This window comes from Stereum hirsutum, assembly GCF_000264905.1.
Source record: "Stereum hirsutum FP-91666 SS1 unplaced genomic scaffold STEHIscaffold_12, whole genome shotgun sequence".
Classification (NCBI taxonomy): domain Eukaryota; kingdom Fungi; phylum Basidiomycota; class Agaricomycetes; order Russulales; family Stereaceae; genus Stereum; species Stereum hirsutum.
The window spans coordinates 521,021-548,659 of record NW_006763142.1 but is presented as its reverse complement, the minus strand read 5'-3'; the positions used below and the strand labels follow the sequence as shown (position 1 = coordinate 548,659).

General features: G+C 50.4%; 9 protein-coding genes across 9 annotated transcripts; 5 read left to right on the top strand and 4 right to left on the bottom strand.

Moving 5' to 3' along the window:
• Positions 1–26: 26 nt before the first annotated feature.
• Positions 27–852, bottom strand: STEHIDRAFT_61847 (uncharacterized protein; the record flags this gene model as incomplete). The annotated part of the gene is made up of 2 exons (XM_007306691.1): positions 27–711; positions 773–852. 2 exons carry the CDS (start codon positions 850–852, stop codon positions 27–29), a joined length of 765 nt encoding a protein of 254 aa, XP_007306753.1.
• A 4,583-nt stretch (positions 853–5,435) lies between these two features.
• On the bottom strand, positions 5,436–6,302 carry STEHIDRAFT_132953 (uncharacterized protein; the record flags this gene model as incomplete). Its single annotated transcript, XM_007306909.1, has 4 exons — positions 5,436–5,438; positions 5,475–5,567; positions 5,657–5,869; positions 5,961–6,302. 4 exons carry the CDS (start codon positions 6,300–6,302, stop codon positions 5,436–5,438), a joined length of 651 nt encoding a protein of 216 aa, XP_007306971.1.
• Positions 6,303–7,979: 1,677 nt separating this feature from the next.
• STEHIDRAFT_159448 (uncharacterized protein) lies at positions 7,980–10,486 on the bottom strand (the record flags this gene model as incomplete). The annotated part of the gene is made up of 6 exons (XM_007306908.1): positions 7,980–8,119; positions 8,898–9,523; positions 9,581–9,780; positions 9,833–10,000; positions 10,107–10,323; positions 10,383–10,486. 6 exons carry the CDS (start codon positions 10,484–10,486, stop codon positions 7,980–7,982), a joined length of 1,455 nt encoding a protein of 484 aa, XP_007306970.1.
• Positions 10,487–13,781: 3,295 nt separating this feature from the next.
• Positions 13,782–15,115, bottom strand: STEHIDRAFT_61926 (carbohydrate esterase family 8 protein; the record flags this gene model as incomplete). The annotated part of the gene is made up of 6 exons (XM_007306700.1): positions 13,782–14,038; positions 14,096–14,176; positions 14,250–14,340; positions 14,407–14,419; positions 14,488–14,801; positions 14,870–15,115. The coding sequence occupies 6 exons, from the start codon at positions 15,113–15,115 to the stop codon at positions 13,782–13,784; spliced, it is 1,002 nt and encodes a 333-aa protein (XP_007306762.1).
• Positions 15,116–15,940: 825 nt separating this feature from the next.
• On the top strand, positions 15,941–19,173 carry STEHIDRAFT_82714 (uncharacterized protein). The gene is made up of 11 exons (XM_007306766.1): positions 15,941–16,308; positions 16,400–17,083; positions 17,231–17,323; positions 17,433–17,500; positions 17,596–17,655; positions 17,727–17,733; positions 17,827–18,133; positions 18,198–18,313; positions 18,369–18,397; positions 18,449–18,533; positions 18,653–19,173. Exons 1-11 carry the CDS (start codon positions 16,039–16,041, stop codon positions 18,770–18,772), a joined length of 1,839 nt encoding a protein of 612 aa, XP_007306828.1. The 5' UTR covers positions 15,941–16,038; the 3' UTR covers positions 18,773–19,173.
• Positions 19,174–19,335: 162 nt separating this feature from the next.
• Positions 19,336–19,856, top strand: STEHIDRAFT_132951 (uncharacterized protein; the record flags this gene model as incomplete). The annotated part of the gene is made up of 4 exons (XM_007306907.1): positions 19,336–19,415; positions 19,492–19,580; positions 19,632–19,691; positions 19,747–19,856. The coding sequence occupies 4 exons, from the start codon at positions 19,336–19,338 to the stop codon at positions 19,854–19,856; spliced, it is 339 nt and encodes a 112-aa protein (XP_007306969.1).
• A 94-nt stretch (positions 19,857–19,950) lies between these two features.
• On the top strand, positions 19,951–20,208 carry STEHIDRAFT_62042 (uncharacterized protein; the record flags this gene model as incomplete). The annotated part of the gene is made up of 1 exon (XM_007306706.1): positions 19,951–20,208. A coding segment is annotated over one exon (258 nt), but the record flags the coding sequence as incomplete, so codon positions are not given.
• Positions 20,209–21,656: 1,448 nt separating this feature from the next.
• Positions 21,657–22,052, top strand: STEHIDRAFT_159445 (uncharacterized protein; the record flags this gene model as incomplete). Its single annotated transcript, XM_007306906.1, has 1 exon — positions 21,657–22,052. One exon carries the CDS (start codon positions 21,657–21,659, stop codon positions 22,050–22,052), a length of 396 nt encoding a protein of 131 aa, XP_007306968.1.
• An 862-nt stretch (positions 22,053–22,914) lies between these two features.
• On the top strand, positions 22,915–25,793 carry STEHIDRAFT_159444 (uncharacterized protein; the record flags this gene model as incomplete). Its single annotated transcript, XM_007306905.1, has 7 exons — positions 22,915–22,994; positions 23,093–23,187; positions 23,264–23,323; positions 23,383–23,526; positions 23,588–23,814; positions 23,865–24,612; positions 24,691–25,793. The coding sequence occupies 7 exons, from the start codon at positions 22,915–22,917 to the stop codon at positions 25,791–25,793; spliced, it is 2,457 nt and encodes an 818-aa protein (XP_007306967.1).
• Positions 25,794–27,639: the final 1,846 nt, after the last annotated feature.

The window sequence follows — 27,639 nt, the reverse complement described above, 5'->3', positions numbered from 1 at the left end:
GAGATAAATTCTAGCCTTACGTCCGCTCAAAGCACGTCCATATACTCCCTGCACCGATCCCAGAGCCTCACCCACCTTCCACCTCCCCACTGCCTCATCCTCACCCACCCATCATGTGGCGACATTCTCTCCACCCAAACTAACACCGAACACATCGCAAAGTCCGCATAACTCAGCTCCCTCCCCATCGCCACAGTCCCGTCCCCATCCGCCCCTGCATTCTTATCCAACACAAGGGCCAAAAAGTCAAACTTCTCCTTCACCGCGCTCCAAGCCTGCTCCCTCGCCGGGCCCGCCTCGCCCAAAGCGGAGCCTCCCCCATGCGACGACCCCGCCCGAAAGTGCGCCTGAGAGCGTTCCGGGAGTCGGGAGTGACTGAGTGGGACCATGATGGGGAGGAGGGGTTTGAGGAGGACGTCGTTGAGGTAGTGTACGAAGATTATTTGGAGGGCTCGGGCGCCGTCGGGGAAGACGGGTCGGGCGGGGTAGGTGACTTCGAGGTATTCGGCTATGGTGTTGACGTTTGTTAGGACGACGGGGCGGTGTCCTGTGCCGCGTAGGGGGTCGACAATCGCGGGAAGAGAGTAGATTGGGCGACCTTCGCGGGAGACTGCGGTCGGTGGAGCGTTGATGGAGCGCAGGGTGTGTTCGACATCGTTGAAGTCGATCCAGACGGTGCGGTAGGGGAGACGTTTATAGTTTAGGATGAACCTGTATCATCAAGGATATAATCAGAATCAGAATATGGATGTGGGAAGAGTGGTATACGCACCGTACACGCCAGATATTTGGGGCCCATGGCTCTGGCATGGCAGAGGGAACGTCGTATAGTGTGATGCTGGGGGCTGCCATCATGTTGGATGACGATCCTTGACCGCAACGAAAGGGATTACTGGTCGCTTTCGGTCACAAAGGCGCCAGGAAGATCAGCGGTGTTCGTTCGTCCCAGAAGAGGGATGTGGATGTGGATGTCTAACAATCAAACAGTGCACGAAACCTGATATTTATATATGCCTGTACCTGGCTGAGGAGAGCGATCCATCGCCATTTCCAGATGGCTTTTGGGCCTATCATGATTCCACATGAGTCGAATCTCTAGATGAACGTAGGATAGATTTCGGTGGACGGAGGTAAAAAGAGAAAGAATGCTCGAAGGGGATCCGGAGCACGCACCCAAACGAACACGTAGCTTTGAGTGTTGGAAGCAACACACAGATGAGGGCAAGATCTAGGTCGGGCATGACTCCGTTCAGTGGTAGTAATTGTTCTACAAGCCGCATCAGACCACTGTTTTCTTTTTCAAAATAAGCCAGACCACCGCAGAAGATAGTCATAAACGAGTGAACTTACTACGTAGTGGTCTAGCTCATTCGTCCTACAGTCCAACCGCCGAGCCATAATGTAATGACTCTTCTCCCACTCCACAGAGTTCTGTAGATAAAAAATCCCATCACTATCACAGCGCAGGAAAAAACAATCATAAAACAGGTGCATACATACGCAGGTCGGAGTCTTGAACCATATCCGACTCTGGTATACAGTCGATCCACTCAACGCGGCGCCCTGATTGGAGAAAGGGACTAAACCCCGATACTTGTGATGGCTCGGGCAACAGGATAGCGTGTCCGCATCAAATCTATGTTTCTTGGTCCGTATGTAGATCCTGCCCGTAATTGAACAGGCTCCAACTCCTGCCAAGGACCAAGACCATTTCCGCAGAATACGCTGCGTCCAATTTCCCATCCTCGAAAATGGTCTCGAAAGTGAACATTCTCGAGAGCTAGATTGTCAAAAAAAAATCAATCGTAGTCTAGGCCTGACTGGTTTTGGCCACCGGGAAACATACACAGCATAAAATATGGGCGTGAGCGCCCAATGGTGGGTCAAATACCATCTCGTAGTTCCGTAAAACATGATAGTATGGTCCAAGATGCCGAGGTACAGAAGATCTAACAAAACCCTGAGAGCCGCAGTTACGGCTCCATCGTATGGTGGGCCCGGTGACTCGTATGGACGAGACATCCGATGCTGGTTCATGATTCATGATTTACTTCACCCACTACGGGACGAAGTTGTGATACCTCGAAGGGCTTGTGGGCAGAAGCTAGAGGTTTGACAAAACGAGGAGTATCAAACCATCAGCGAATTGAAACAATCGTAGTCGGTGCACTAGATGTGCCGCCTTACGAAAACCGAGTCGGAGTCGGGACAAGAATAACAAAGCGCTCATAAACTTGTTGGTCCCATAGCCTGACCACTGGCACCGCCACGGTTGTGTACGTCGAGTGCGCATGAACATTGCCAGACAAGCCCGGCGCGATGGAAAGTCGCAAGGTAGCCTTACTTGTAGAGCTACGGCAACCAGGTCAAGCAGTCAGAAGGACCATTGTGGGCGAGGAAGGTAGAAAAAGGCTTTCAACGAGGGATTGGCAAGAGCAAAAGCGGTGAACGAACTATTGGAAATTGACTTGATCGGGAGATCCCGAAACCGACAACTTGGTTTGTTGGTGAAGAATGCGCATTTCTTCCTACCACTTAGCTGTTCCTCCGCCCCCGAGTCGTCTGTTATCCCAGAGGCAATATGCCTCGATATTTGCTCATGGGCTCAAAGACCTACGAGCTAACTTTTTTGGCCACTCTTTCTCAAGATACTATGGATAGTATCTTGTATCTAGCTACGCTACTTCCTTGACTCGACACAGACATCAGTGACCCACTCAAGGTGACCGGACGAATGGCCTGCTGGTCTGGAAATGTCCTGAAACATATCTTGTGCGGTTTCTATTTCCGATTTGTAGTAATGGCTGCGCCCGTACGTCTTCATTTTCTCCCCTTGAGCAAAGAGGCCAACGAACTAGGTGCCCGACACGATCTCTCCGTGTGCTTCTCTTCAGCACACCCTGGTGGTATTATTTTGATGATAATCTTGCCCACGGCTCTACAGAAGTGCACAACTGCTATCACTCCGGTGGGCACACGACGAGACACCGTCTCCGAGGACGGCTGTCCAAGTCGACCGAGCCTAGGAAGGTTGTCCTAGGATTGTCCCTGGCAATGTGTTCACCACCTTGCGTTCTCTGTTTCCAAAACTTTTCATTTGATATCGGGCGCAAACATACCTCATACATCAACGATGTCATGGTGATTCATGACGCTGCATACTCTCCACATGAGGCCTACACACGTATAGTCCTTCGGACAGATCTGACAGCCTTTTCGCTCCGATGCATTCGTTATCTCCGTAAGTGTCCTTGGAGTTGCATGTTGATTTTTTCTATGTTTAACCGGTAAAAGGTATCTTTAGCTGTTAACCTATGTGATTGATGGTGGATGCAGAGCTGTACGAGGATCTTCTGTTTCAGCAGGGCAAAACATGTCGGGTCAAAACATGCTTAACACCGTCGAGCCTCGACTCGCAGAAACACCGTATCTTCCGGTAGGTCCATGTATATGCGGAAGATCCTATCCATTACCAGGCTCCGACCCTCATCATGTTCCCCCCTCTGACACTGCTCAATAAGGCGACCTAGACACACATCTATGGCTTTACATACCAAACAGTCACAGACGTCTGCACCACCTACGACGGTCGGAAGTCTGGCAGTAGACGCAACTCTTCCACAAGCGTACATCTCTCTCCAACAACTGGGTCAAATAATCGGTGATAGCACCTCCAAGTGCTCACAGGATTGATGGCTGGTGGATATTGACCAAAACCTGCGACTCCATACGACTCGTACTTATCGCTCGAAATGAGATGCTCCTGTCCATGCTGTTCGAAGCAGATGCAAACCAGGGCAGTTTTCGAGTCAATGCAATAGCCGTTCGAAGCTTTATCTGTCTGCATCATTACTAGAGGTGGGTCATTATTTTGTAATCCGAACTTGAAGATGGTGAATGATCAGGCTGGCAGCTCCTGGCTCTGCGACAAGCTCGCTTATTTCGAGAAATTCCTCAGTACAATTCAGGATGCGGCCGATAGCAATAGTACGCCATCTCAGCAAGTCTCAACACCGACACGGAACGCTCACAAACATCTCGATCCAGGTAGTTTTGTCTGTCTCTGCCTCTGTCGATGAAAACCTTTGGTGCCCGAGTCGAAGTCATCGTAGCCCCTTTCAATATACTGGGGCCGACTGGATATGGACCATGAAACGACCTCAATAGCTGTCGGGATCTGGTCAGGTAGAGGTCTGTGAGACGGCATCCCAAGTACCGACACGGAACAGCCGCAAGCAAGAAACCTCTCCCTCGTTCTCGCTACGTATGATCTTCCTCCAAAGCCCGAAGTCGGCGAGAGTCCTTGCATACTGTGACGATCAGGCTGCTATGCTGCGAATCCAAGAGTTCGAAGTAACGAACTTCCCGCATTATACACCGAGTTCCAATCATAGGACGAGCTTGGAGTCGCAATTTCGATATGCGGCGCCACAATCCCTAGCAGACCCTCGAAAACGACATCTTGAAGTCTCGAGCCGGACACCTCGGTCGGCCTTCGTCCAACTGCGCGCAAAAATTCGCGCTACAGGGAAGGAGTCGTGCAATGTAAGATGTCCAGAGGCATACAGCACCGAGCAATCATCAGAAAAAGTGGAAATCTGTTTTATGCGCAAAGGTCGAGAGGACATAGGCGCCACCGCCACACTTGAAGATGTGTCACTGCGATGACGTCAGCGTCGCTACTCAACGAAGCCCGCGGGAGGTCCGTGCGCAAGAACGTCCAAATTCCCATCGACGATGAGAATTCGTCCCTTCTCCCCATGAGCTCGGGGCCCCCATAGGCATTAGGGCGCAAGCCAGGAGTGACTCCCTCACACTGATCCAGGCTGTATGGGCCTTGGAAAGAAAAAGATGAGGGTAAATGGTTGGCACAGTTCGCATCCTACAGATAACAGCGACGAAACCTCAGACAACGAGAAAGGGGAAACCTGCTCGAGCAGTGAGTGCTAGCGAGTAGAAGGAGAAAGGTATGGAGACGGGGAACGCAGGAAGTCGTGAGGGGACCGAGACAAAAACATAACAAATAGGAACGGCGGATAGAAAAATACACCAGAGAACAAGCAAGAATAATAAAAGTCACGAATGCGTAATAAGCAAAGAAATAGAGAAAATGCATGGGCAAAATTGGACGATGGATACGACAATGTACAAGAATACAGAAGGACGGCGGATGCGAGACAGCGAAAGCAAGACTGGAACGGGAAGATAGTTACAATCGATGAGTGTGCGATAAAATGCTGATGCCGCTGGTAGGGAAACCTCGATCGTAAGGTCCTAGTGTACGTGGCGTATTCAAGGATCACTGTGTTCCATGCATGGTACGTAGATGGGTCGTAGAGCAGAGCGAGATGTAGGATGCGAGAGGGAAAGCGAACTCGATTGACTAGTGAGATGCTATAGTCAAGCCTGAGCATAAGATAAGGGTCATCAGCGACTCACTCTTCTCGATGGCAAAAGAGAGCGACGATACTCACCGCAGCCGCGACAATAGCAGTTTCAGCCTCCTCTGGTTCCTCATTGATCGTCTCTTGCACAGTGATAGAAGTGTCTGCCTTATCCGCCTCAGCCTAAGCGCCCATCCAAACCGAGATGTTGTAAACGGTAACAATTAGTGTCGAGTTGAAGCACGACGACACTGAAAGCAGCAAGGACTGACCTTGGAAGCAGGCTTGCGCGAACCCGCACGCGACGAAGGCTTGGCCGCCTTCGAGGCTGGTTTAGTGGAGGCTTTAGACGCGGGTTTGGTACCGGCAGCCTTAGACGCAGGCTTCGCTGCCTTGGATGGTGGCTTCGCAGCAGCGGCTTTGGATGCAGGTTTAGCAGTAGCAGCCTTGGATGCTGGCTTGGATGCCTTGGATGCTGGTTTAGCCTGACACGACGGGAATGAGGTGATGGTGCAGTGATTAGCATGGGCTCCCCGGTTGACGACTACAAGAGATGTAGAGGACACTGATACTCACCTTCTTGGCTGCGGGCTCAGCATCTTTCTCAGCGGTGCCATTCGTAGTGGCAGCAGTCTTTTCCTCTGGGGCGGCGGCGGCGTCGCCCTCGGCCTCAGCGGCAGTCCGTTTCTTCCCTCGACTCGCAGCAGGCTTCTTCGCCGTCACTTTTTCCTCGACATCCCCGGCAAGTTCGTCGATCTCACCGGTGACGGCATCCTTGACTTTCTTGGCTCGAGGTTTGGCAGGAGCTTTCTTGGGGGCAGGCGGGGGAGGCGAAACCTTAGGCTGCTCCTTGATGCGTGACGAACGACGCGGGACGACTTCTGGCGCGTCAGGGTTCGGTGCGGCTTTGCGAGGCATTATCTGAGATGATTATGAGGGATTTGAAAGGAAGATTTGTGGGGGAGGGTTCGAATTGGGTTGGGGGGTGGATGATGGTGGGGAAAGAAAGGCAAGGACAAGCAGAGAACGGTGGCCGACCTTGTTATGTGCGGGACAGCTGTGAGAAATGGATCAACAGGCACACACGTGACCGAAACGCGTGTCGCGCTCGATCTTATCTCCCGCTTGGACCTTTGTTTGGACCACCATCACCGACGGTGGCGAACAATGGGACGGCTCTCTTTTGTGCTGTAGCTTTCGTGAAGATAATCGTCCTAATCTATCAACTAATCTCCCTTTTTTCTTGGAAGTAGCGCTTCAATCGCCAGATATTTAGGTGCGTTTCCTTTGCCTGTTCAATCCTGAGATTGGCCTTTCTCCCTCATACTTTCTGTTTCCCAGTAATCAATGCTCCTCTCTATCCCCCGAGCCTTTGTGGTAAAAGACTGGTCTTCAGACAATAGACACAACGCTTGTTCTTCTAGTACCCGAGTTGCTCTCCCTGTGACGAATCCGCTGGCAAGCTGGCAACAGTTTCGTCATGGCGATTACTGTGCGAAGGTGCGATAAAGTAATTTGTCGATGCTCCCGCTCTCAACAGCATCGGTGGTGTAGTTTTGGCTAGCATATATCGTTCGACCTACGCAGTTATCGGATGTGCCACCTCACGCGTCCGTGCTACAAAGGCCCCGGTATATGCAGTGCCCACATCTTGTATGCGCTCTGCGGGAGCCGCTCAAGCAGGGCCGAGCACGTCTGGCTATGGCTCAGACAACTTTGGATCAGCCTCAAGTTTGGTATCAAACGAGCATATGGCTCAACGTCGGTGAGCTTCGAACACTCTAGGGGCCGAGACACGTCGCTGCAGGCAATAAGTATACGTGCTCGAAATGTGCTGCAACCGAGCTGTTCCAGAGGTGCAATAGCTTTTTGTTGTGCCCGAAGCCCGAGAAGGGATTGTCTACAGCCGCTCCGACTTCAGAAGACCAAATACGAGGTATCGCTCGAAATCTTTTCGAGCACAGTGTGGAATGTGGCGACCGGTGGCGTTGCGTTCGCCACCCCGCAAGACACACGGATATGGAGTCCGTGCTAGTCGTTCGCATCGTCGTGTCTCGTCATTCGAATATGGCAGTATTTGGCAGAACTTCCACACCCAAGTGGATAATTGCGTGGGGTAGAAGCGTATGACCACTTCGCACGCGAAACGGATCGGCTCGCCACGGCGTCGATATTCATTCTGCTGGACCAGGCCACCGAGCGATGGACACAGTCGGCTCTTCTCACAAGATGCATTCCGACCTTCAGCCCGGGCCACACTAATGGAGACCTAGATGTGGTTGGGGTTGTGACGGCCCTTGTCTAGCCAAATATGAAGCCCGGGCCCTCTGTGAGATTAGCTCAGCCGTGACTCAGTTTATGGCCGAGTTCAGGGACACGCTGACCTCGCCCTTGCTCTTAAGAAGAAGATTGCTGCCACCGCGGATGGAGGCGCTGCTATTGGAGATGTCCTGCAATCAATACGGCGAGTCTATATACCCCTTGCATACCCTTGGGTTACGTGTGACATCTGCTGATCAACACTACTACCACCCTTTGTTTTTGACATGTCAGAAAATTTCAGCCTAAAATACTCTCAAGTCAAGAACCAAAACCTTAGAAGCTACAATCCCGCTTCGAAAGCATCCACCAGGCCGGCATCGGAGGTAATCTAGCCTTCCGCGCGTCCAGGTTCGTGCAAGCCCGGTTCCCAAATGCGACCAGAGGCACGGATAAGATAGCTGCCTCGATCATGGCTAAGGCATGGAAATAATCAGCCCATTTTCTTCATGCACCCTAGTCTCCATTCCAGGAATGGGGAGCAGGGGCTACGAGCAGAAGAGATACGAGCCAAAGTCTGGATTGATCATTCGCCCAAGGACACTTGACAGAGGTATGCGTCGTCAAACACCGTGTGTTTTCGAGGATGGCTCACCCTTTACTCATTGTATCAGATCACAAGTGTTTGACGAGCGCCTTGTAGCATCTAGCTCAGATTAGCGCTGCGGGCCGACTCAGCATAAGTCAGGTTATCCCAGGTTAGATGCTTCATATACGACCGCTGTTCGTGCCGGACAGTAGAGCTAAGGTGATTTCAACAACTCAAAGACTCGAACAAGCACTAACCAAAGCCTTATAAGGATGATGAGTAGCTGAGTGTGCTACAAGTTATGAGGCCCACAGGGTTACTCGAAGCTTAACATACAGTCGTGAAAGGAATGGCAGGAAACGAATACTCAAAGATGTATGCATGGTATCATATGATCGATCCAGAGATATGTGCTGAAAATTCGGCAACACGGGCATAGGTCTGTCCATGGTAGCATTCGCACAAGCGTCCGACTGCATATATAGGGTAGAAGCGCAGTACAAGAAAAACGAACCCTGCAAGCCGACCCACTACTCCTTAGCCGACCCTCAAACACGCACCCCCTGGCTCACCGCTCCCTCCTCTTCTTCAAGTATCTGACCTATCTCGAGAGCGAGTGTCTCTTTGCTGCTGCGACGAGGTATAGTCCGCGCCATACGACATACCGTTGGAGGGCCATGTGCCTCGCGCATAGGCCTGAGGGTCTGTGGTGGCCTGGGATGGTCCTGCCCCATCTTCTATCGTATACCGATGATGCTCGTTAAAGTGGCGGGATAAGCCAACGTTCGTTGGGCTGTAGCGGGGATCAGCCGTCGAACTCCATGTTGTCCCCGTATTCGGAGGATCAATGTAGCAGAATCCGGGAAGCAAGATTTCTGACTGTGTCGACGTGTTTGCCGTTGAACTCTGAGGATCTCTCATAGAGACGTCAGACGTACGGTAGAGTCGGGGATCGCTTCCCATCTCATTCTCTTGCATCGATCTGTATTGAGAACCAGAGACAGACCCAGGGGAATCTGCCGCGCGATAGCTAGTGGGGGCCTGCGATGATCTGTGATAGGGCAGGTATGTCGTATTATCCAGAGCTCCTGAGAGCGAGCTATTCGGGTGGCCGGAGCCTGAGGACGAATATCCAGTCGGAGAAGTTGGGCTATGTGGGGGGTTGGAGCTTGTGGAGCCTCTACGAAGCTCTGGAGCAGTTGAATATAGCGCAGACGGGGTGGTTGGGGAGCGAGAAGGAGCATTGGCTGCGCGAACGCGGGCTTCATAGGCGGTTTCTTCGTCGTCGTAGCTAGATGGCACCCGTTAAGTTACGGAACAAGACCCCGAAGCCGTCGTTCGAGCTCACATGTGTGGCATGTTGTCCGACCCGATCTCAATACGCGGCGGATGACGAAAGTTTGTGGCTTTGACTAGTTCTGGAGGTATCGCGAGGGCCAACATCGTTGGATTGGCAGTTGGTCGCTTGAGCTGACCGCGACGAACGTCATCGTCTCGATAGTACGAGACAACGTGGTGGTCCATGCCGTCAACCTTGATCGTCACCGTCTGGTTGGTGTGAGTAGTGGCACAGGTGAATAGTTGAATGGAGACTACTAACTCGCTTGGTCAGACCGTTGGGTTTCACGGGTCCTAATGTGCTGTCATACTGAGACGAGCTCGCGCCAAAGGCATGCTGATCTTGGGACAGGGAAGCCGTTGAGACCGGACTACTGACGGCACTTTTGTGGCTGCCTCGCTCGACGGTCTGCGTGACCTCGCGGTATATCTGCGGGAGAGCGATATCAGTGGATGTTTGGACTAGCACCTCCGCTATGATAATCGCGACCCACGCCACACATATTTCAACACGCCTCGGCGTACGAAATACTCACCAAAAAATTCCCGTCTATACGTGACGGAGACCATGCAAGTCCTTCCGTCCATCGTTTTATACCACTCTCTTCCGTAGCAAAGATAAAGACAGCGCCACTTTTCACCATGTCCCGCCGTTCCGCGTCATTCAACCTACGAAGCGCGAGCTGATGAGAGCGGGGACCGACAATTGAGCGAAACGCTAACCTTCTCGTGATGCGTGGGATGATGCCCTTACTAGGATATAGGAAAGGGAGTGAATTGCGGTTATTGGAAAGAGTTTGAGAGCAACTCACCGAGCTGCTATGACCAGGCGCAGAGCGTCGACTGTGGTGGCAACAATTCCGGTGAAAGGTTGCACTGCAGCGTTTGATGCGCTGGACGATGATGACTTTTGCATGTTGGCCTATGAGGGTGCGGAGCGAGAAGCTACCTTCGTCAAATCATTCTCCGCCCTCTTATGGCCTTCTCCCACAAGAGATCGAATCACCCACGCACCTTCGGAGAGAGTGCACCCTGGATCTTTGTACCCGGGTATCAGTGCTGGTTCATGGTATCTCGGAAACGGCACGGAGTTGAAGGCACCAGTGTTACCTGCCGTATGTCTGGCCCAGACCAACCTTTGATCATGTCTATACAATCGTGTACGTATCATCCATGCTCGTGCGTAGTCGAGCGCCTTCTCAAGAGCGGTAAGTCCGTGTACTATCCTGAAATAGAGTGTGCCCCGTCGCCTGACTCTCTCGATTTTTTTCCTCAATAGGGCCTCAGCGAGGAACACCTATTTATGTCTCCTGCTACAGCTTTGATCGTCTCACCCTATCATGCAAGCAACCTCTGCTGCCATGCCGTACGAAATCGTAGGGGTTTTCATACTGGTTGAGATCAACGACCGTCTTCGGTGCAGCGTTCACTTCCAATTTCCTAGAGGTAAATCCAAAAACCTGGGGAACGATCAAGCGCTATTTTGGATGGCACTTTCGCACATAGAGAATCCTGCTTCCGTCACACCGATCAGAACTTCGCTAGCCTTCGCTGCCGTTTTGCGTCAATGTACGTGTTCATGTTATACATGTCACTCATGTCGGTAGTCTATTTACAGGACCCTATGCATCACGGCGTTCTCCAATAACCTCGCCAACTACCTTCTTCGTTTGGACATGGGAACGATGGATATGAATGGGCTTTCACCACTTCGGTATAATTTATGGAGAGGCTGAGATATAGTCGATGTGAGTCCTTAGCGGGTACTTTCGTAGAGAAGAATCTTTGACAAGACCATTCAACGTAGCTATTAGTGTTCCGAATCGTCAAGATCCATCTCATATTTTGCCCTTCCAGTTCATGCCTTATATCCCATGCAGGCTTGTGTCCCGCACATTACCCATATTGGGTTCTGTTTATACCACATTGCTAGGTGCGTGGACAAAGTATTCGTTTATACATGAATGGAACTATACTTCCATTTGATGAATGGCCGCCGTGCTCTTTGACGTTCCTTGGATTCCGTTGAAGGCCAGAAGTTTTAGCTACTAGTGGCGCTTATAGGGTTTTCTCTAAATGGAACAACGCCTACGCCTGTGGACACACTTCAACGGCATTGAGGAGTGAGTTATGAGTGCTTCGCCGGGCCACCAGACCAACTGTGGCCAAATGTAGTTGTGGCAGCCGCAATATGTCTTGATCGTGGGTTTGGGCTGTGCGGTTACCTGCGGTTACTGCCTCCAAGTCAGTCTGGAGCTTCCGAATCAGACGCGCTTCCTACGATATGAAGGAAACGGTGCTCATAATAAACATGCGCCAGATGTATTGAACAGAAGACGGTCTACTAATTCAATCGAATGCTTCCCTTCTCTTGTCATCGAGGCGTGTTAGCATGCAGGTGCGGAACGAATATTGCCATGACCATCTCAGCAGTACCGTCCAGATACGCAGGGTGCCTTATAACTTCCGATATCATCTTGGATACACGCATGAAGCAGGTTATTCTCCCTGCCGCTGAGAGGTTTCAGTTGGTTTCAGTTAGAACTCCTTCAGATCACACCGGAATATTCTGTATCCCAAGCGAACTTTGTGGCGGATCGTGGTTCAACGGCGGACGTTATATTACGAGCTGAACACCTATATTGATCCTCTCACTGGTGCTTCTAATAGCATTTTTCCCCGCCTATGGCCGATGTCCTGACGGATGTTGGATCACACATACACCATCAACGCTGTTGCCTGTACAGCGTGTTATAAATCCCCCTCACATGTCGTTGGATACGACGTCTGTCGTTGGCGGAGAAAACCCTAACTTACTTACCGGGATGACAGGGACGAGATACGATTAGAAGAGGCCGATCAACCCTCGAGGCTACTCAGGCTGATCTCTTCCGTATCACACTTGCTCAAAAATACTCTGCGAGTTGGAGTGAATCATTCACCGGATCTTGGCCCAGATGTGAAAAGTTGACCGGTATACACGGTTTATGCTCTCTAACCATTCGCTCCTGAAGGGTCGTTATGCAACTCAGTATGTCCGGAATCAGCCTTGTTTATGGGGCTACGAGTTAGGTCATTCTCGACATAGGGAGGAAAGTCCGGAGCACGGCACAATGTCGGTGGGAAAGTCGCTTGGTACACGCGTGCATGGGGTTTTGGCATGAATAATCCCTAAAGGGGAGAACGGGAGATAACCACACCTCTTTAAAGAAATCATGGCACATCCATTTCACTCAGGTATCGGCCTTTCAGATTCGCCGCTCATATAAGTCTGGCTGTCATTCTAGAGGTGCGGTAGACATAAGTGCTTAGGTCTCTTGCTGACTTCCTGAATATGCTGGCCGCAGTATAACGAGGCTTCGTACACGTCAGTTAGCTCATGTCGCAACGCTCGATAAGTATAACAGACTCTGGTGGCAGGCCCCACGGATAAATAGATGCAGCATAATTATTGAGGGAATGTCCCAACATCGGATGCCCTTCACCCAGGAACTCGGTTACAGCATCCTGGTGGCGTCGGGTGTCTTCGAGAGTCTGGCTGCAGACGAGAAGTTTTGGTATTGGCCGCGTGTACCAAGTGTTTCTTGAAGAAGTTATTCCTTCCTCCGTACGCTCTGGGGATGGCTTGAGAGTCATGCAGTGGAACAAGCGAGAATCCGGTGTCTGGCCAATCAGCTACAAAGATTTGAGATGAGTGGCTCGAGGCTCCCTTCACTCCAGAGGTCCGGATATAAGGTACACCTAGCCAATGAAGTCCGTCCTCCCGTCAAAAAGAGAGTATATTCTGTTCTACCTTTTCTACCTCCGACTCAACCCCAATCGCTTCGCCCACAGCCTATCCAGGTGCTGTCTGTTGGGTTCGTAGGGCATAATTGTGAATTGAACTTCCGCTTGATCTGCACGGCGAAAGCGTGCAAAAGACACCTAGCGGTGTTAGCAGAGGTCTGGCAAACGCATGGGCCACATGTGATACACCCAGATGAAAATAGCAAGACTCGGTCCTTGGCGCCTATACCATCACTTTCATAACCTCGCGAAAGGATCGAAAGTATACATCCTCCAGTCGGACTGTGAAGCCCTCAGACAAAATAGGGGACTCGATGTCGACCGAGTCGATCACGCGCACGGCCTGCAAAAAGCGACGAAACCAGTCACAACACTTAGACTGAAATTTTGTGGTTCAACAGAGTGCCAGTCACAAAAGAGTACGATCACATCAAATAGTCAGAGTCAACCCAAGAGGTCGTTCCCAAAGCGGAAGAAAGCGTGTAATCCGCCGCCTCACTGGATGTCAAGGCTGTGGCCCAGCTGGGCCGGTCTAGCGAGCTGGGAACGCCAGACCCAGTGGTGTTATAGTCTGCAAAGACGACGTGGTCGGTGTTAGGCTCAGAACTCGACCATTCCATCCACAGAGCGGCTTCGAGAGCGGTTTCGACTTCTGTGTTCAAGAATATAACTTGCGCGAAGTCTATTAACGAATCAATTATCAGTACTGAGAATGGAAAGGGACAGGGACTGGTAGTACCGCTCCAAGGTCGGCCGAGGTAGGTGTAATCGATAGTGGTAGCATCGGAAGCCTTGATTATGGTGTTGTGGTTGAAGAGGTCTGTTGGTCAGACGCGACCAGTCCGTGGAGTGTAAGCATGCCGATGGGAATGAAAACGTGAAGAAGTACGCACATATAGCATCATTGTCCTCGTCTCTGCCGGAAGCGGTGATGCAACCGGTCCCAGAAACTGCGAGGGTATTGCCTTCGAAGTAGCCTTGTGCCTAAAAGGTTCGGAAGATAGGTCGTGAACTATTAACTGTAGAATGCATCTCAGAAGATCTACATACCGTTTGACCAAAACTAGCGATACCATATTCGAAGATCGTCAGTGGTATGACATCTACTTGATGGGAAATAGGGCTACCCACATAAAATCAACAGCACCTTCAATATAGCTTTGTAGGTAGACCTGGAGGCCCTGTTCGGCCAAGAGGGTGTCCTGGTAGCCATAAAGCCCGCAGGCATAGACCCCGACCTGGTTACCGTAGTTCGATAACGCAATAGCTTGCGATCCGGATCCGAAGGTGTTCTTGATGTCGATATTGTACAGCGCGATATCGTCCGCATGAAGGCGTAATGTACCAGAGGCATCATCTGAGCCAGCCGTGCCCGCTGATTCTCCTGCCGTGATGGTCACTTGGTTGGAGGTGTAGGAGCCAGGATCCTCAGTGTAGCCCATAATCTAGTTGATATCGTGTGCCACGGGATATAGCTGAATAACTTGTGGGTGAGGATAGGAGAAAAACTGACCGTCACAGCAGCCCGAGTGATGTCGACCTGTTCCGAGTATGTTCCCGGATACATGAAGATGGTAACTGCACTCGTGCCGGAAGGAAGAGCGGCAACGGCTTCAGTGAGAGAGGCATATTCGCTGGATGACGTAGTTCCAGAACGAACAATGAAGGCGCCGGTTGGGGGCGTGGTGCGTGAGGAAGGAGGGGAAAGGGAGAAGACTGCAAGAGGAAGAGCAGATATAATGGTAAAAATAGAGAACATGATTTGCGCTACACCGGGACGGGCAGGATGACCGTCGATGACGAGAGAGAAAAGAAAAGGAGTATATCAAGCACAACACCGAGACCTGTCCTTTATGTAGCCTTTGGACGGACCGGGACCATCCAGAGCGGACCGCGCAGATGCACAGTCGTTACGAGGGTGAAGGTCACTCGTCATCAAGAGGATTGCGACGGCACTTTTAACAGTCCCACCTTGCGACTGAAGATCCCATATGAAGGGAGCGGGAGGAATTGTCCAAGTGAATATCCACCGATTCGATATCGCAACAGAAAAACAGAGGCTACAGAAGGATTGTTCCGCGTGCACCTTGCTAGCATGAGGAATCGCGGAGGAAATCGAACCCTAATGAAGGTAAAAAAGGGGTCAAGGGATCAAGTCAAGCGGCCATCTCTGCAACCCACAGGTCCGGCTTTCTCCCGTTTTGAGTGTGTATCTTCTCAATAGCCTTGTCGCAATATGTCGCTCGTAGAACCGTCAGGCCTAGCAATTAAGCTGAGAAATATCACAACGGAGCAATAGGTTCCATAGCCAGCAGGTGGAGAGCTCAGAGTTGACGATTGCCACAGTATAACGAAGTTGGACATGAATACTGGTTTTGACCCATAGGAAGTTAACAGAGGCGACGGGACTCTATCTGAGAAAAGACGACAAGATTAGCCCCGATACTTATAGTCCTTTGCATCAGGTCAAACGTGCGTGGCACGAGTGAACTTGTCGACGTGAGAGTTGATGAGGAGTGGTGGTGGCGTCTAATACATGCAGAAGCAACCCTAACCACGGCGCACGAGCAGAAATACAAATGCTCGATATTCCTACGATATTCCTTCATTCGCAGTGTGGCGAAGACCACTAAAGTCCGTGTCTGCCCACCACCACCATATGATAGTACTTGGTCGAATATTATGCTCAGAATTCCGCTAGCTTTTCAATTTCTAAGGATCTGTGGTATTTTTCTTCTTTCAACATGTGCTCTCAAGGTCTCTGGCAATGAGCTCGAGGTCGACTTTCAGGGGGCGCAACGCTTCTTTTCGCAGTCAGCATTGACGGAGGGTCATATATCGAATGAAGTTACGGGCGCTGGAGATATCACTGCCCCGATTGACTCTGGCGTGTTGAGGAGGTTCACGTTGCTTTCGGAGACCGAGATGTCAGAAGTGTTGCAGCTGGCCGAGGTGAGTGTGTTGTCCTCAATCATGCCCAATTGTTACTTGTGGTATCCCACCGACACTGAAATTATGAACACGCCGGTTATCATACAAACAGAAACGCGATTGGGATGTATGGCAAGCCACCCCGCAGCATGTCGACATATTTTTCCCTCGGCAACCCTTTCTCTCCGACTCCTCTTCATCTCCCCATTCACTTCAGGATTCTTTCAACCACCTCGCTCCATATGCCTACCACGATACCGCGATACCTCGAGTTTCTCTACCAACTATGGACCTGCATACTTCGTCCCAGACAGAACTCGAATCAGACCCATGGAACCTCAGTTCGCTCGCCGACTCGACATTCTACTCCACATATCATACGCTGGACGACATCTACGCTTTCATGCACGACCTCGCAGCTCAATACCCTGAGAAGATCACGCTCGTTCCGCTTGGACATACGGGCGAAGGGCGCGAAATGTACGCGATGGAGATACGGACGCCCTCCGCTGACGATAATCAAAGTGGTGCTAACTTTAACTTCGGTGGTGAAGAAGATTTGGAGAAGGAGAAGGGTGCCACCCTCCGCGACGAGCTTCCTCCTGCAGAGCTTGTGGGAAATGAGGAGTGGTCACAGGGCGTGCATGCCGAGAAGAATAAGGATAATAAGAGCAAGAAGGGAAAGAAGGGCAAGAAACCAAAGGGAAAGAACGGGAGAAGGAGGAAAGATAAGGAGAGAGTGGAAATAGGTGGAAAAGCTGGTTTCATTATTACGGGCGCACAACATGCGAGGGAGGTGAGTTCCGTTGTTTAACTTGTCGTCTCCCGTACATCTTTTAGTCACTTCGCGCTGAATACTCGGGTCCTTCTATGCTCTCTTCAACAATTGTCTCATTCGTCTTCTATCCTTTGAACTGACTGCTTCGTGATTCGGTGGATGTAGTGGGTGGCAACTGCCTCAGCTCTCTATCTCGCCCACGCACTCGCAGCCAACACCTCCGAGAGTGAATCACTGGGCCATCTGCTGGACAAATACGTAAGCACCAGTCTTCTAACCTTCTCTAGCCTGTGGGCATGAAGTCTGTGCTCCAAACTCACAACGGCTTCCACACATGTGTGGTGTATGTGGCGCCGCTCATCAATAGGATTTCTATCTCGTCCCAGTTCCAAACCCGGACGGACATGTGTATACCTGGGAGCACGACCGTTTTTGGTACGTCCTTCTTCATTTCCGACAATGCTTCGCCATGCTATCTTCACTCTTTGGAGCCGTGCACCAAATTTCAAGCTGCTGATCATGTCTTCCAGGTACAAGAACCGACTCGACCTCGGTCCCCAGGCAAAGTGTACAGGAATAGACATGAATAGGTGCGTCCGATCTTCGGACGTGATGGCATCTCGATGAAGAGAATACCGCGCTCACGAGCTGCATTCCACAGGAACTGGGTACGTAGAGCTGCCCTACATTGCCACTCCCCACGACTTTCGTATCTCTTTTGCGTGCTTACTAGTTGAACTATATCCACCCTTGCCACATAGGGCTACAAATGGAAATCGTCATTTGCCTCCCTCCTTACCTCCGAGCCCTTGACCGAGCCTCAGCCCCACAATTCGATTACGGAGGCGGACAACGAAGCGGACAATGATCTCCACATCACCAAGAAGAAGACCAAGAACCCGAAGAAGTCTCCAGACTCGCCAGGCTCACCTCCGGATGATACATGCCACCATTGGTACCCCGGCCATCGACCCTTCCAGGCTCCCGAAGTGAATAACATGGCGAATTATTTCGAGAGGTTGGCAGACGTTAAGTTGTTTGTGGATTTGAGGAGTTATGGGCAAATGAGTAAGCTTCTTATTCGAGGCGCAGTGTGAGTCCTGGCTAACGATGATCCTTTTCTTCTGGATAGTCTCGGCTCCATACTCACATTCGTGCAAGCGAACCCCTCTCGACGCGGAGGACCAACTCGAGGCCGCATCTGGGGCGGCAGCGGCAGCGAAGAAGTCCAACGGGACGTCGTTCCAGGTCTGTTTTTTCTTCGAGTACAGGGGGTTGCCCTTCTGATCCATATCACGCGAAGGTCGGAACACTTTGCTCGACATTGTACAAGTACGTATATTCCTTTGACTCGACCAAAGAACAAAACTCATCGTTCTTCAGGGCACCGGGTAACATCGTGGATTGGATGTACGCCAGGAAAGGCGTCAAGTACTCGTACGCCGCCCATCTGAGGGACACCGGGACTGTGTGTATCTATGTTCCTTCTATCTACTCTTCACCCCATCCCACGCTCGAGAGCCTTTCTGTCCAGTCCATTCTGATGCTTGACACTGACGGGATGATACCCATGACGCGGTTGAACAGTACGGTTTCGCACTACCTCCGAACTGGATCAGACCTGCCGGGGCAGAAACTGCGAAGATGTTGGAGTACCTTGCCAAATTTGTGGCTACCAAGGAGAACATCGGCAAGGCGGAGGTTTGAGCTCAGACTGTCCATAGTTACCGGGTAGCTCTCGACTTTCTGAGTCAGGACAGTGGGTACGAAAATGTGGCACCACTACCGTGTCAGTGTGGCCCACGCGTGGTGTTGTACCACCAATATGACAGGACAGCGGATGGATTGAAATCACCTGGATGTCCATCCACAGCGTATCGTAGGCCTGTTGGGATTTGTTGTGGATTGTACAGGTGTCAGGGTGCCAGGATGAAGTGTCATGCGGGTGTGGCGACCTTATGTTTTCTTTACCTTTCCGTTTGTATGCCTACGATATCGCCTTCCGCTCTGATACCGTCACTGTAGTGTTGACTGTTCCCATCGGTGCATCGGTGTACTTGTATGTACTTATTCTTGCATCTGCCTCATCGCCTCGTTGTCGATTCGTCTGGGGAGGGCTCAGCGAGATGATGGAAATAAAGGCCGATGGAAAATAATTAAGAATAATACTTATAAACTGGTTGAAATACCAAACGGAAAAATATCAAATTTATCATGGTGGGGAGCCACCTCAACATTGAACATCCCCTTCGATCATCCTTGCCATCGACATGCCTGAGCTCGTGTCCGTTGATGCCTTAGGGCGCGATAGTATTGCAGGTCAGACAGCTCCGGAAAATGATACTCGACGGTAAGAAATTTGTTCAGCCTCTGTCTGTGCTTACGCAGTCTGCTCGATGCATCAGCTGATTGGTCGCGAACTACAGGGATATGACACCTGTTACACTAACGAAACTCTTGGAGGACCAGACCCAAGTGTTACGCCATTTGGTTGAGAAACAAGGGGAAGTAATAGGTGCGTGAAAGAAACCCGCGCCATCCTGACTGGCCTAATGATCGTCTCCAGAGTCGCTTGCTGGGTTACATGGTGTCCTGTCACGGATTGACAACAGACAAGCAGCAGCTGGTAGGTATATTCGCATCGTCATGCATGGGCCAAAGATCTGAACAGAACACGAAAGACCATACGTGGCAACCGATCCCTCAAATACCAGCGTCCAGCTCCAGTGCTTGGAATCCGCTATACGACTCGATGATGCAGAAGTCGATCACGCCTGCCGTGGATCGCTAGAAAGGCACTTTAGATACGCTTCTGATTTTCGTGAGTGCCCAATGCTCAGCACATCCAATCGTAATAAGAGTAACACACTATACGACAGATCGCGCTTTTCTCCGCTATCGTCACCGCATTTTATGTGCAATCCTCGAGCGGCCTGTCTCCAGACGCCGCATTTGATACCAATCAGCTGCTTGCTAATCTTACAGATGTTGTCATTCTCGTGAGCGGTGTCAATGCCTCTCAGCTCAGCCTCCGGGCCCCTGTAGCTTTCGAACCAGATGCAAGCGCCTTGCGCCTTAATTTCTACTGGTCAACATCTTTAGTCCTCAGCGTGAGTCCTCTCTTCACACTGATGTCTCGATAAATTTCTCATACAACATCCTGCAGATATCTATCGCTTCGCTAGCAGTCGCTAGCCGAGGCTATCTGGCACTGCTCACTCGCTCTCGCTACAAGCAGACATACAAGAAGCTAACTGACATCCGTGGACCCTGGCAACAAGCCAAACGTCAGCTGGGGCCACTGATCGACACTTTGCCTCAGCTGCTGATCATATCAGTACTACTTTTCCTTGCTGGCCTCTTAGACAGCATGATATCCGACTGGCTTTCTACTTCGCCTCGCTCTGGCCTTGCTTTGGCGGCAGTAATCCTGGCTGGTATCTATGTCGCGACGGCGGGCATGATCATTATTTATACCTTTGTTCACGGCTGTTTGGACTCATCCAAATCTCCGTTCCAGTCAACTGCTTCGCGTGTTGTCGAGACTTTTACGACGCGCCTACATCCTCCACAGGATAAAAACCCTCCGCCATTCATCTTACTGAGGAGGAGTTAGATAATTTACATCCCACAGTTCAAACCGCACTGGACGACCGCTCCTGGACCTCTGATTTGGGTCCTAGACATCATAAAAACCGTTCGAAAACCACCTTAAATAAGGAAGAATTATATACTTTCTATGCCAGCGTTCAAACCACACACGACGACCACTCCCTTGATTTGGCTGCTACCGCTCTGCGTTACAAACTAGAGTCAGACTACTTGTCTCAGGGAGGAGGCTTTTTGTTAATACAGAGAGACACTTTGTCGAGAGGCGCAATGCGAACCATACTCTTTCTGCTCTCCTCCGAGGCTAGCGTAAAAAGTAACATCACTGCTACATCAGTAATATCTAGACTCTGCAGTACGTCCCCCTCTTCTTGAAGGATTGAGATGTAACACAGACAAATACTTTGCAGGTTCAGGTTCAGGACTGCTTGCGCCATCGGCATTGAATGCGGGGAATCGAGCCGAACTCTTGAGAGCTCTGATCTCAACCGCTGAACGATGTTTAGTGACGACAACAGGGTCACGAAGTTCACCATTATTATGGAACTCAGAGTTTTCAAAGGCCATAGCCTACCTCATCGTTGAGCCGCAAGCGTGGACGTATGCTGTTCTCGATGGATATAGCACCCTGATACCCCTTGTTTTAGACTGCCCCAGTACACAACCGCGCAATATGTTCCCCTCCTTTCCCTACCGCGCTGCAACTGCGCACGCTCTCAGTGTTATTAGGGCAAAACTCCGCTCTTTTCTGCCATCGGCAGGTCCAGAGGATGGCCGAAATTTGGAGGACCATCTCCTGGACAAAGCGTGCGATACAATGCTAGCGTCTCTCACTCCCATGCTGGCAGGTTTCACTGATGGGGCCCTTGAGAGAGCCTTTGTATCATCATTTTTTCTGGTCCCATGGGAGGGCCGCGATGTATTGAAAGCGTTGATACGCTGGTTCAGCAGAACCCGGGGGATGCGATTCGTTGCAATTGCTATGCAGGAAGCCATAACCGAGGAACGTATAGGATTCAATATTCTGGATCAGTTGACTGAGTTCAAGGTATCACCTGATCCAGAGCAGGATGCGCGGCTTTTGATCCTCGAACTCAGCAAATTGGTGGTTTCTACGACAGACATACTGTTACACCCATCTGGTTTTTGGGGCCTCACCATGGTCCAGTTGCCTTTCTGCGATCACGCCGGACACAGTTGTGACGGTTTCTGTCACTTCGCCGATTCCATTATCAAGCTACTTGAGAAAGCCCGTTCTCTCGTCGTTGACCTTCCCTTCCCTGATGTGGAGACCCTTGGCGTGACATGGGAGGCGCTATCACTGGCATTGACGCCCCCAACGGAGGACACTGTGAAGCTGTTCGCTGGCCGAAACTGAGGGTACTTCACTGAAATTGACCCTGAGTTCTTCTTTACTATCGATCATCGGTATGTGGTCAAGGCTTGCATCTTGGAGGCATTCAGACCATTTTTCGAGTCGACCTCTCAGTCCGAGTAACCTCGCGTGAGTTTTCATCCATGCCCATTCTTTTGTTTCTGCGCTGGCTAAATTTCATAAGCGTGGCTTTTATATCGATCTCTGCAGTTCGGAAGACTATGGCTCCTTTCTTGAAAGATGAAATGCTGTGTACGGAGGCCTGACCTATACATCGCAACTCAAGCGGGCTGTAGCCATGGCGTGTTTTTCGACGGGCCCATGTAATACTACGTCTCATGGACCAATCGTTGGAATACGGGCTACCCGCTCGGTGACGGGTTTTGACACCATCTTCAGCTTGACAGAACGTAAGTAGTTTGATGTCGTCAGAATAATATAGCCAAAGCATGAGATGAGGTATATACTATACACCGGGGAAAACCTCAAGTTGACAGTGGGCTGGTGTGATTATAGCGTGAGCAGCTCATTTTATGGCAAAAATAACTGCAATTTTAGCACTCGCCCCGTCAAAATTGCAATTCTGCAGCATGGGAATTCGGTCTGAGGGGAAGAGCCTGGGGAACTGGGCCACAAAAAAGACACAGTCAGCGCCACACGATGTTCCCGCGACCCTCCCAACTTTCCCACATTTATCGTCGAGATGGGAAGCTGGAAGGCTTTCGTTACCCCAGCGTCTTTTTTCCGTCTCAGGTCTCCTTCCACATGCTCCCTATTACAATGATAGTTGGGTATCGCAATCTGGTGCCAGAGTCCTCGAAGGTCGACTTGACCTCAATCGTCCACCGCTGGTGATCCCTACACGATGCCCGGCCTTGAAAAGGACCATATCTTCATTGTAGAACCTGAAAACCGTCACAACAATGTTAAAGAGGGTGACCGAAGGTAAGTATGGACGGCAATCATCGATCATTTCCAATGGCCCCCTCGCGTTAGCTGGCATATGTATTGTATTCGTGCATCATATTAACCGCGAGTTCTAGGAATCTGGACTCGAGCTCTGGCATGCTGATGAAGCTTGTAGAGGATCACAACAAAGCCTTTGTCGAGATAATTCGCAGTCAAAGAGATATCGTAGGTGCGTGAACGAAAATTGAGAACCCTCCAGAGCAGAACTAACTTTGAACTGACTGTTTTCCCGCTGGGACTGGTAGAATCTTTGGAAGATTTACAAGGTGTGCTTCTGCGAATTGACAAGAGGCAAGCTGCTACCAGTGAGCATCGACATACTCATTGCTGCCACCTCTGGCTGTACATCTGACTGGCCCTGTAGACCCTTCCTGGCAACCGATACCACAGACTCCAGCCAGCAGCTCCAGTGCCTGGAATCCCTTGCACGACTCGATGATGCAGAAGACAATCATACCCGCCGTCGATGGCTGGAGAGGCACCCTGGACACCCTCTTAATTTTTGCAAGTACCCGGTTCCTCAACGAGTTTGTTCTCAAGATTTAATTCAATTGAAACTTTACAGATAGCCCTCTTTTCGGCCATCGTGACAGCATTTTACGTTCAGTCTTCAAGTAACTTGGCTCCAGCTGCTACCTTTGAAACCAATCAACTACTTGCGAATCTTACGGACGTCGTCATTCTTCTCAGTGGTGCCAACATCTCCCAGCTTAGTCTACCTGGGCCTGTAGCATTCGAACCGGAAGCAAGCGCCCTCCGTCTCAACTTCTACTGGTCCATATCTTTAGTTCTCAGCGTGAGTCCTGTAATTCAGTCATACACACTTGCTCACACGGTTCGCCACAGATCTCCATTGCTTCCCTCGCAGTAGCTAGTCGGAGCTACCTGACTCTGCTCACACGTTCTCGCCATAGACAAACCTACAAGAAGCTTACTGATATTCGTGGACGATGGGAAAAAGCCAAGCCCCAGCTGGGAACCATGATTGACACCCTGCCCCAACTCTTGATAATATCTGTGCTGCTTTTCCTTGTCGGACTCTTGGATAGCATGGCGACCGATTGGTTATCGACATCGCCTCGCTCCCCTCTTGCTCTTGCGGCGGTGACCATCGCGACGATTCCTCTTGGGGCCGCGGGAATGATCATTATCTATACATTCATCCACGGGTGTATCTATTCATCCAGTTCACCCTTTCAGTCGACTGCCTCTCGCTTTGTCGAGGTTTACGGCCGCCGCCTAGCGCAAATGCTACATTCAATAGGGGCCCATACACAGCCAGCGCAGAATGCAGCGGATGCAGCCTTGCGGAGGCCCTCTGGAAAGCGTAGCGCTGACCATCATGGTATGCTTCAGGAGGAATTGCAGACCTTCTATGCTAGCGTGCAAACCACACATGATGACGACTCCCTCGACTTCGCCGCTGCCGCCCTGTCTGATGCTCTCGAAGCCGAGGTTTCCCTGCAGCGGCGGAGGATACCTTTGGGACCTGTGCTGTCAAAACATGCGTTGCAAACCTTGTACTTTTTCTTGTCCTCAGAGGCCAGCATTCGAAGCAACGTGACCGCTGCATCATCAATTCTGCGAATATTCGGTATGTCGCATTTATGCATGTTGGATATATGGAGGTCAAATTTTTGACTCACATGAACTTCTTTTACCTATGTACCAGGTCCGAACCTGTCCTGGGAACTTCCTTTCGAGCATGGTGTCAGAGCTGACATAGTGCGGTCCCTAAAGATTGCTGCCGAGCGATGTTCGGCCACGACAACAGGGTTTTCGTGTTCGTCATTACTATGGAACTCAGACTTCGCAAAGGCCATGGTATGTGTCGTCACGGATAAGATATGGAGCTTGCCTGTCAGCATTCTGGAGACGAGCAGCACCATGATGCTGCTGCTATCAGACTACTCTGCGATACCAATCGAAGACAGGGCACTCGTTCGGGAGGAGTTCACTTCGCATGCCCTTGACGTTATTGAGGCGAGACTCCGTCTGGGCATGCAACCATTAGCTCCGAAGGACAATTTTGACGTAGACGAGGAGGCTTGGGACTTGGTATGTGACGAGATGTTGGCGCCTTTTGCCCCTGCGCTTCTCTCCCAGAAGCCTCTCGAGCAAAACATGCGCGGATTTATGCCGTTCACTCTGCTCAATCCACATTGCTCTAAACCCGCGGTATCTATATTGGTCCGTTGGTTTGTGAGAACCATGGGGATCAAATTCGTCACCCTTGCTATGAACACCACCGCTGATGAGATCGAGGGCGCGCTCTTGAAGCCGCAGCTAGAGCGCGACATTGTCGATATTCTGGGTCAATTAGTCACATTCAAGACATCGCCCGATCCTGAACAAGATTCATGGCTGTTGGTCCTCGAATTATCTAGACTGGTGACTTCCGTCCAAAACGTTTCGGCTCCAGCACATCCTGGCGGCCTAATCCCCACCGAAGTCTGGACATTCCCATATTGTAGTCAGAAAAATGACAACCTGGAGCACTGCGATTTTCTCTGCTACTACCGCTGCTCTATCATTCGGCTACTCGACAGAGCTCGCACTCTCGCTATCCAACTTCCGTTTCCCGATCTCGAGACCCTCGACGTGACTTGGGAGGGACTGTCTCAGACTTTGGCGGCAGTCTCAGAAGACCTTCTGTCATACACCGCATCTAGAGACCCGGGACGTAGTGCAACTACAATCTCACACAGGAATGATGTGAAGGCCTGCATTTTACAGGCCTTTAGCCCCTTTTTCACTCCGGCACCTCATCCATAAGTTATCAATAATTATGGGTGAGTTAATCGTCCTCGAAACCTTGTCCATTCTGCTCTCTTCGTAACTGCTACTAGCAGTCGATCACTGTGGACAGCTCGCACGGGTATCACATGGAATCGTGAGCCACCACTCAATGCCGCATGTTCATTCACGGGATAATCTGCTCGACGGCCACAGTGGCGAAATCACACTGTACTCGTGCTGACGTAAAGTCTTCGAACACGCGCAGACCAACGTGCCGGTTCTCTGCCCACCTTCCACTTCTTTCTGTCTCTTGCTCGTTCACCTTTCCTCCAATAAATCCCAGTTTATTTGTGCATGACATCTGAGTTACTAGTATTCATTTCATAAACATTTTTTTCCACCCAGGCCCCTCTCCCTGTCAAAATATTCGATATAAACTCATGAGGGCTACAACAGCACCTCCCATAAAGATGGATATAGAGAAGGCACTCATGGTTGCATTGACTCTGTGATAAAAATCTGAAGAAATCTTCACATATAGTAGATACTTTTACTGATGTGAGGTATGACATATGTAATGGTCTAGTCATTTAATACAAGAAAATACACGGTGGGCCACATTTGACTTCTCCTCCAGTGATTCAAAACTATCGGGTTTGAGGGGTGCTCGCACAATTTAGTCTAACGTCCCTACTCATATGAGTAAGCCTGACATATGGAGAGTTTTAAAAGCATTTTAGAACCAAATTCTGTGTCACTGCTAGGGCACAGAGTGCAAAGTTTCGACTATGGGCCACACAGCGTTGACACAGCGATAAGGTGATGCAAGGTCCTTAGCTGTGTAATGCAGCTTTCACCCTTTCATGTGTAACATTGGAGCACTGTATAGAGTGTTGTGTTATATTAGCTATGCCAATGTGCATTTATAACCCCATAAAATGCCTGGAACTACTTTCTCTAGGTGTTTCTTTGTGGGGAGTGTTGATGTGGCCCTCATGAGTTTGCATCACCTATTATACAAGTAAAAAAGCTTTCATGCTAATAGAATCTCACTGCAATAATACTGATATGCCATGCAACATGTACAAATATATTGGGATTTATTGGACAAGAGGACAGCGGGAAAGAAACTGAAGAGGAGAGGGAACCGGCACCTTGGCCTGCGCATGTTCGAAGACTTTACGTCAGCACGAGTACACATACCAAGTTTTTGCCCGCTCTCCTCTTGTTTTCATCGTTGCTTTGATTCGCTATCGAATGTATGCTCACCTCTCCGTGTCTCAACTGATTCCGAGTGGCTCTTTTCGACTGCTTTACTTTCTATGCTTGTTGTCGTTGTTTGCTGTATTAGTACCCATCATTTTCCTTCTATGTCCTTACCCCGCCTCCTTTTACTTGGCTCTTCTGCATTTGTTGCCCTACTTGTTTCATTGTTTTCGTTTATCTTTGTATTTGCGAGCTCCGTCGTCACCTGCTGTTGTTCTCGGCTGTTCGAGTTGCCTTTGTTTGATTTACTCTTTTGTTTGATTTTATGTTTCGGTTTGTTTTCTTCATTTTTTGATCCGTCTGCTTTCCGTACCCATCATTGCCTTTGGTTTTTTGTTATTCCACATACTCGTAGTCCCATGACAGTGACTATGACCTTTTCTCGACCGAACCTGCATGCCCATAAGTATACGTGCAGCCTCGTACTCACATGCTGCAACATCCACACGCATGCAAGGTGTTCCATACGGGGAAACCCACTCACCGGCTCTTCATTCTTTAAATCCCGCTACACTGCCTCAAAAGTCAAGGTCAGGCTTGCCGAAAATCGACGCCCCAGTGGCGATGAATCAATACACATTGTAGCATGATCAATCCTTAATTCTCGAGGAAAGTG

Bases quoted from the DNA above. Each gene is read 5' to 3' on its own strand.
- STEHIDRAFT_82714 (XM_007306766.1), top strand. From the start codon at position 16,039: ATGCTCAGAATTCCGCTAGCTTTTCAATTTCTAAGGATCTGTGGTATT. The intron at 16,309-16,399 runs GTGAGTGTGTTG...TCATACAAACAG, and splicing joins AAGTGTTGCAGCTGGCCGAG to AAACGCGATTGGGATGTATG. The intron at 17,324-17,432 runs GTAAGCACCAGT...GCTCATCAATAG, and splicing joins GCCATCTGCTGGACAAATAC to GATTTCTATCTCGTCCCAGT.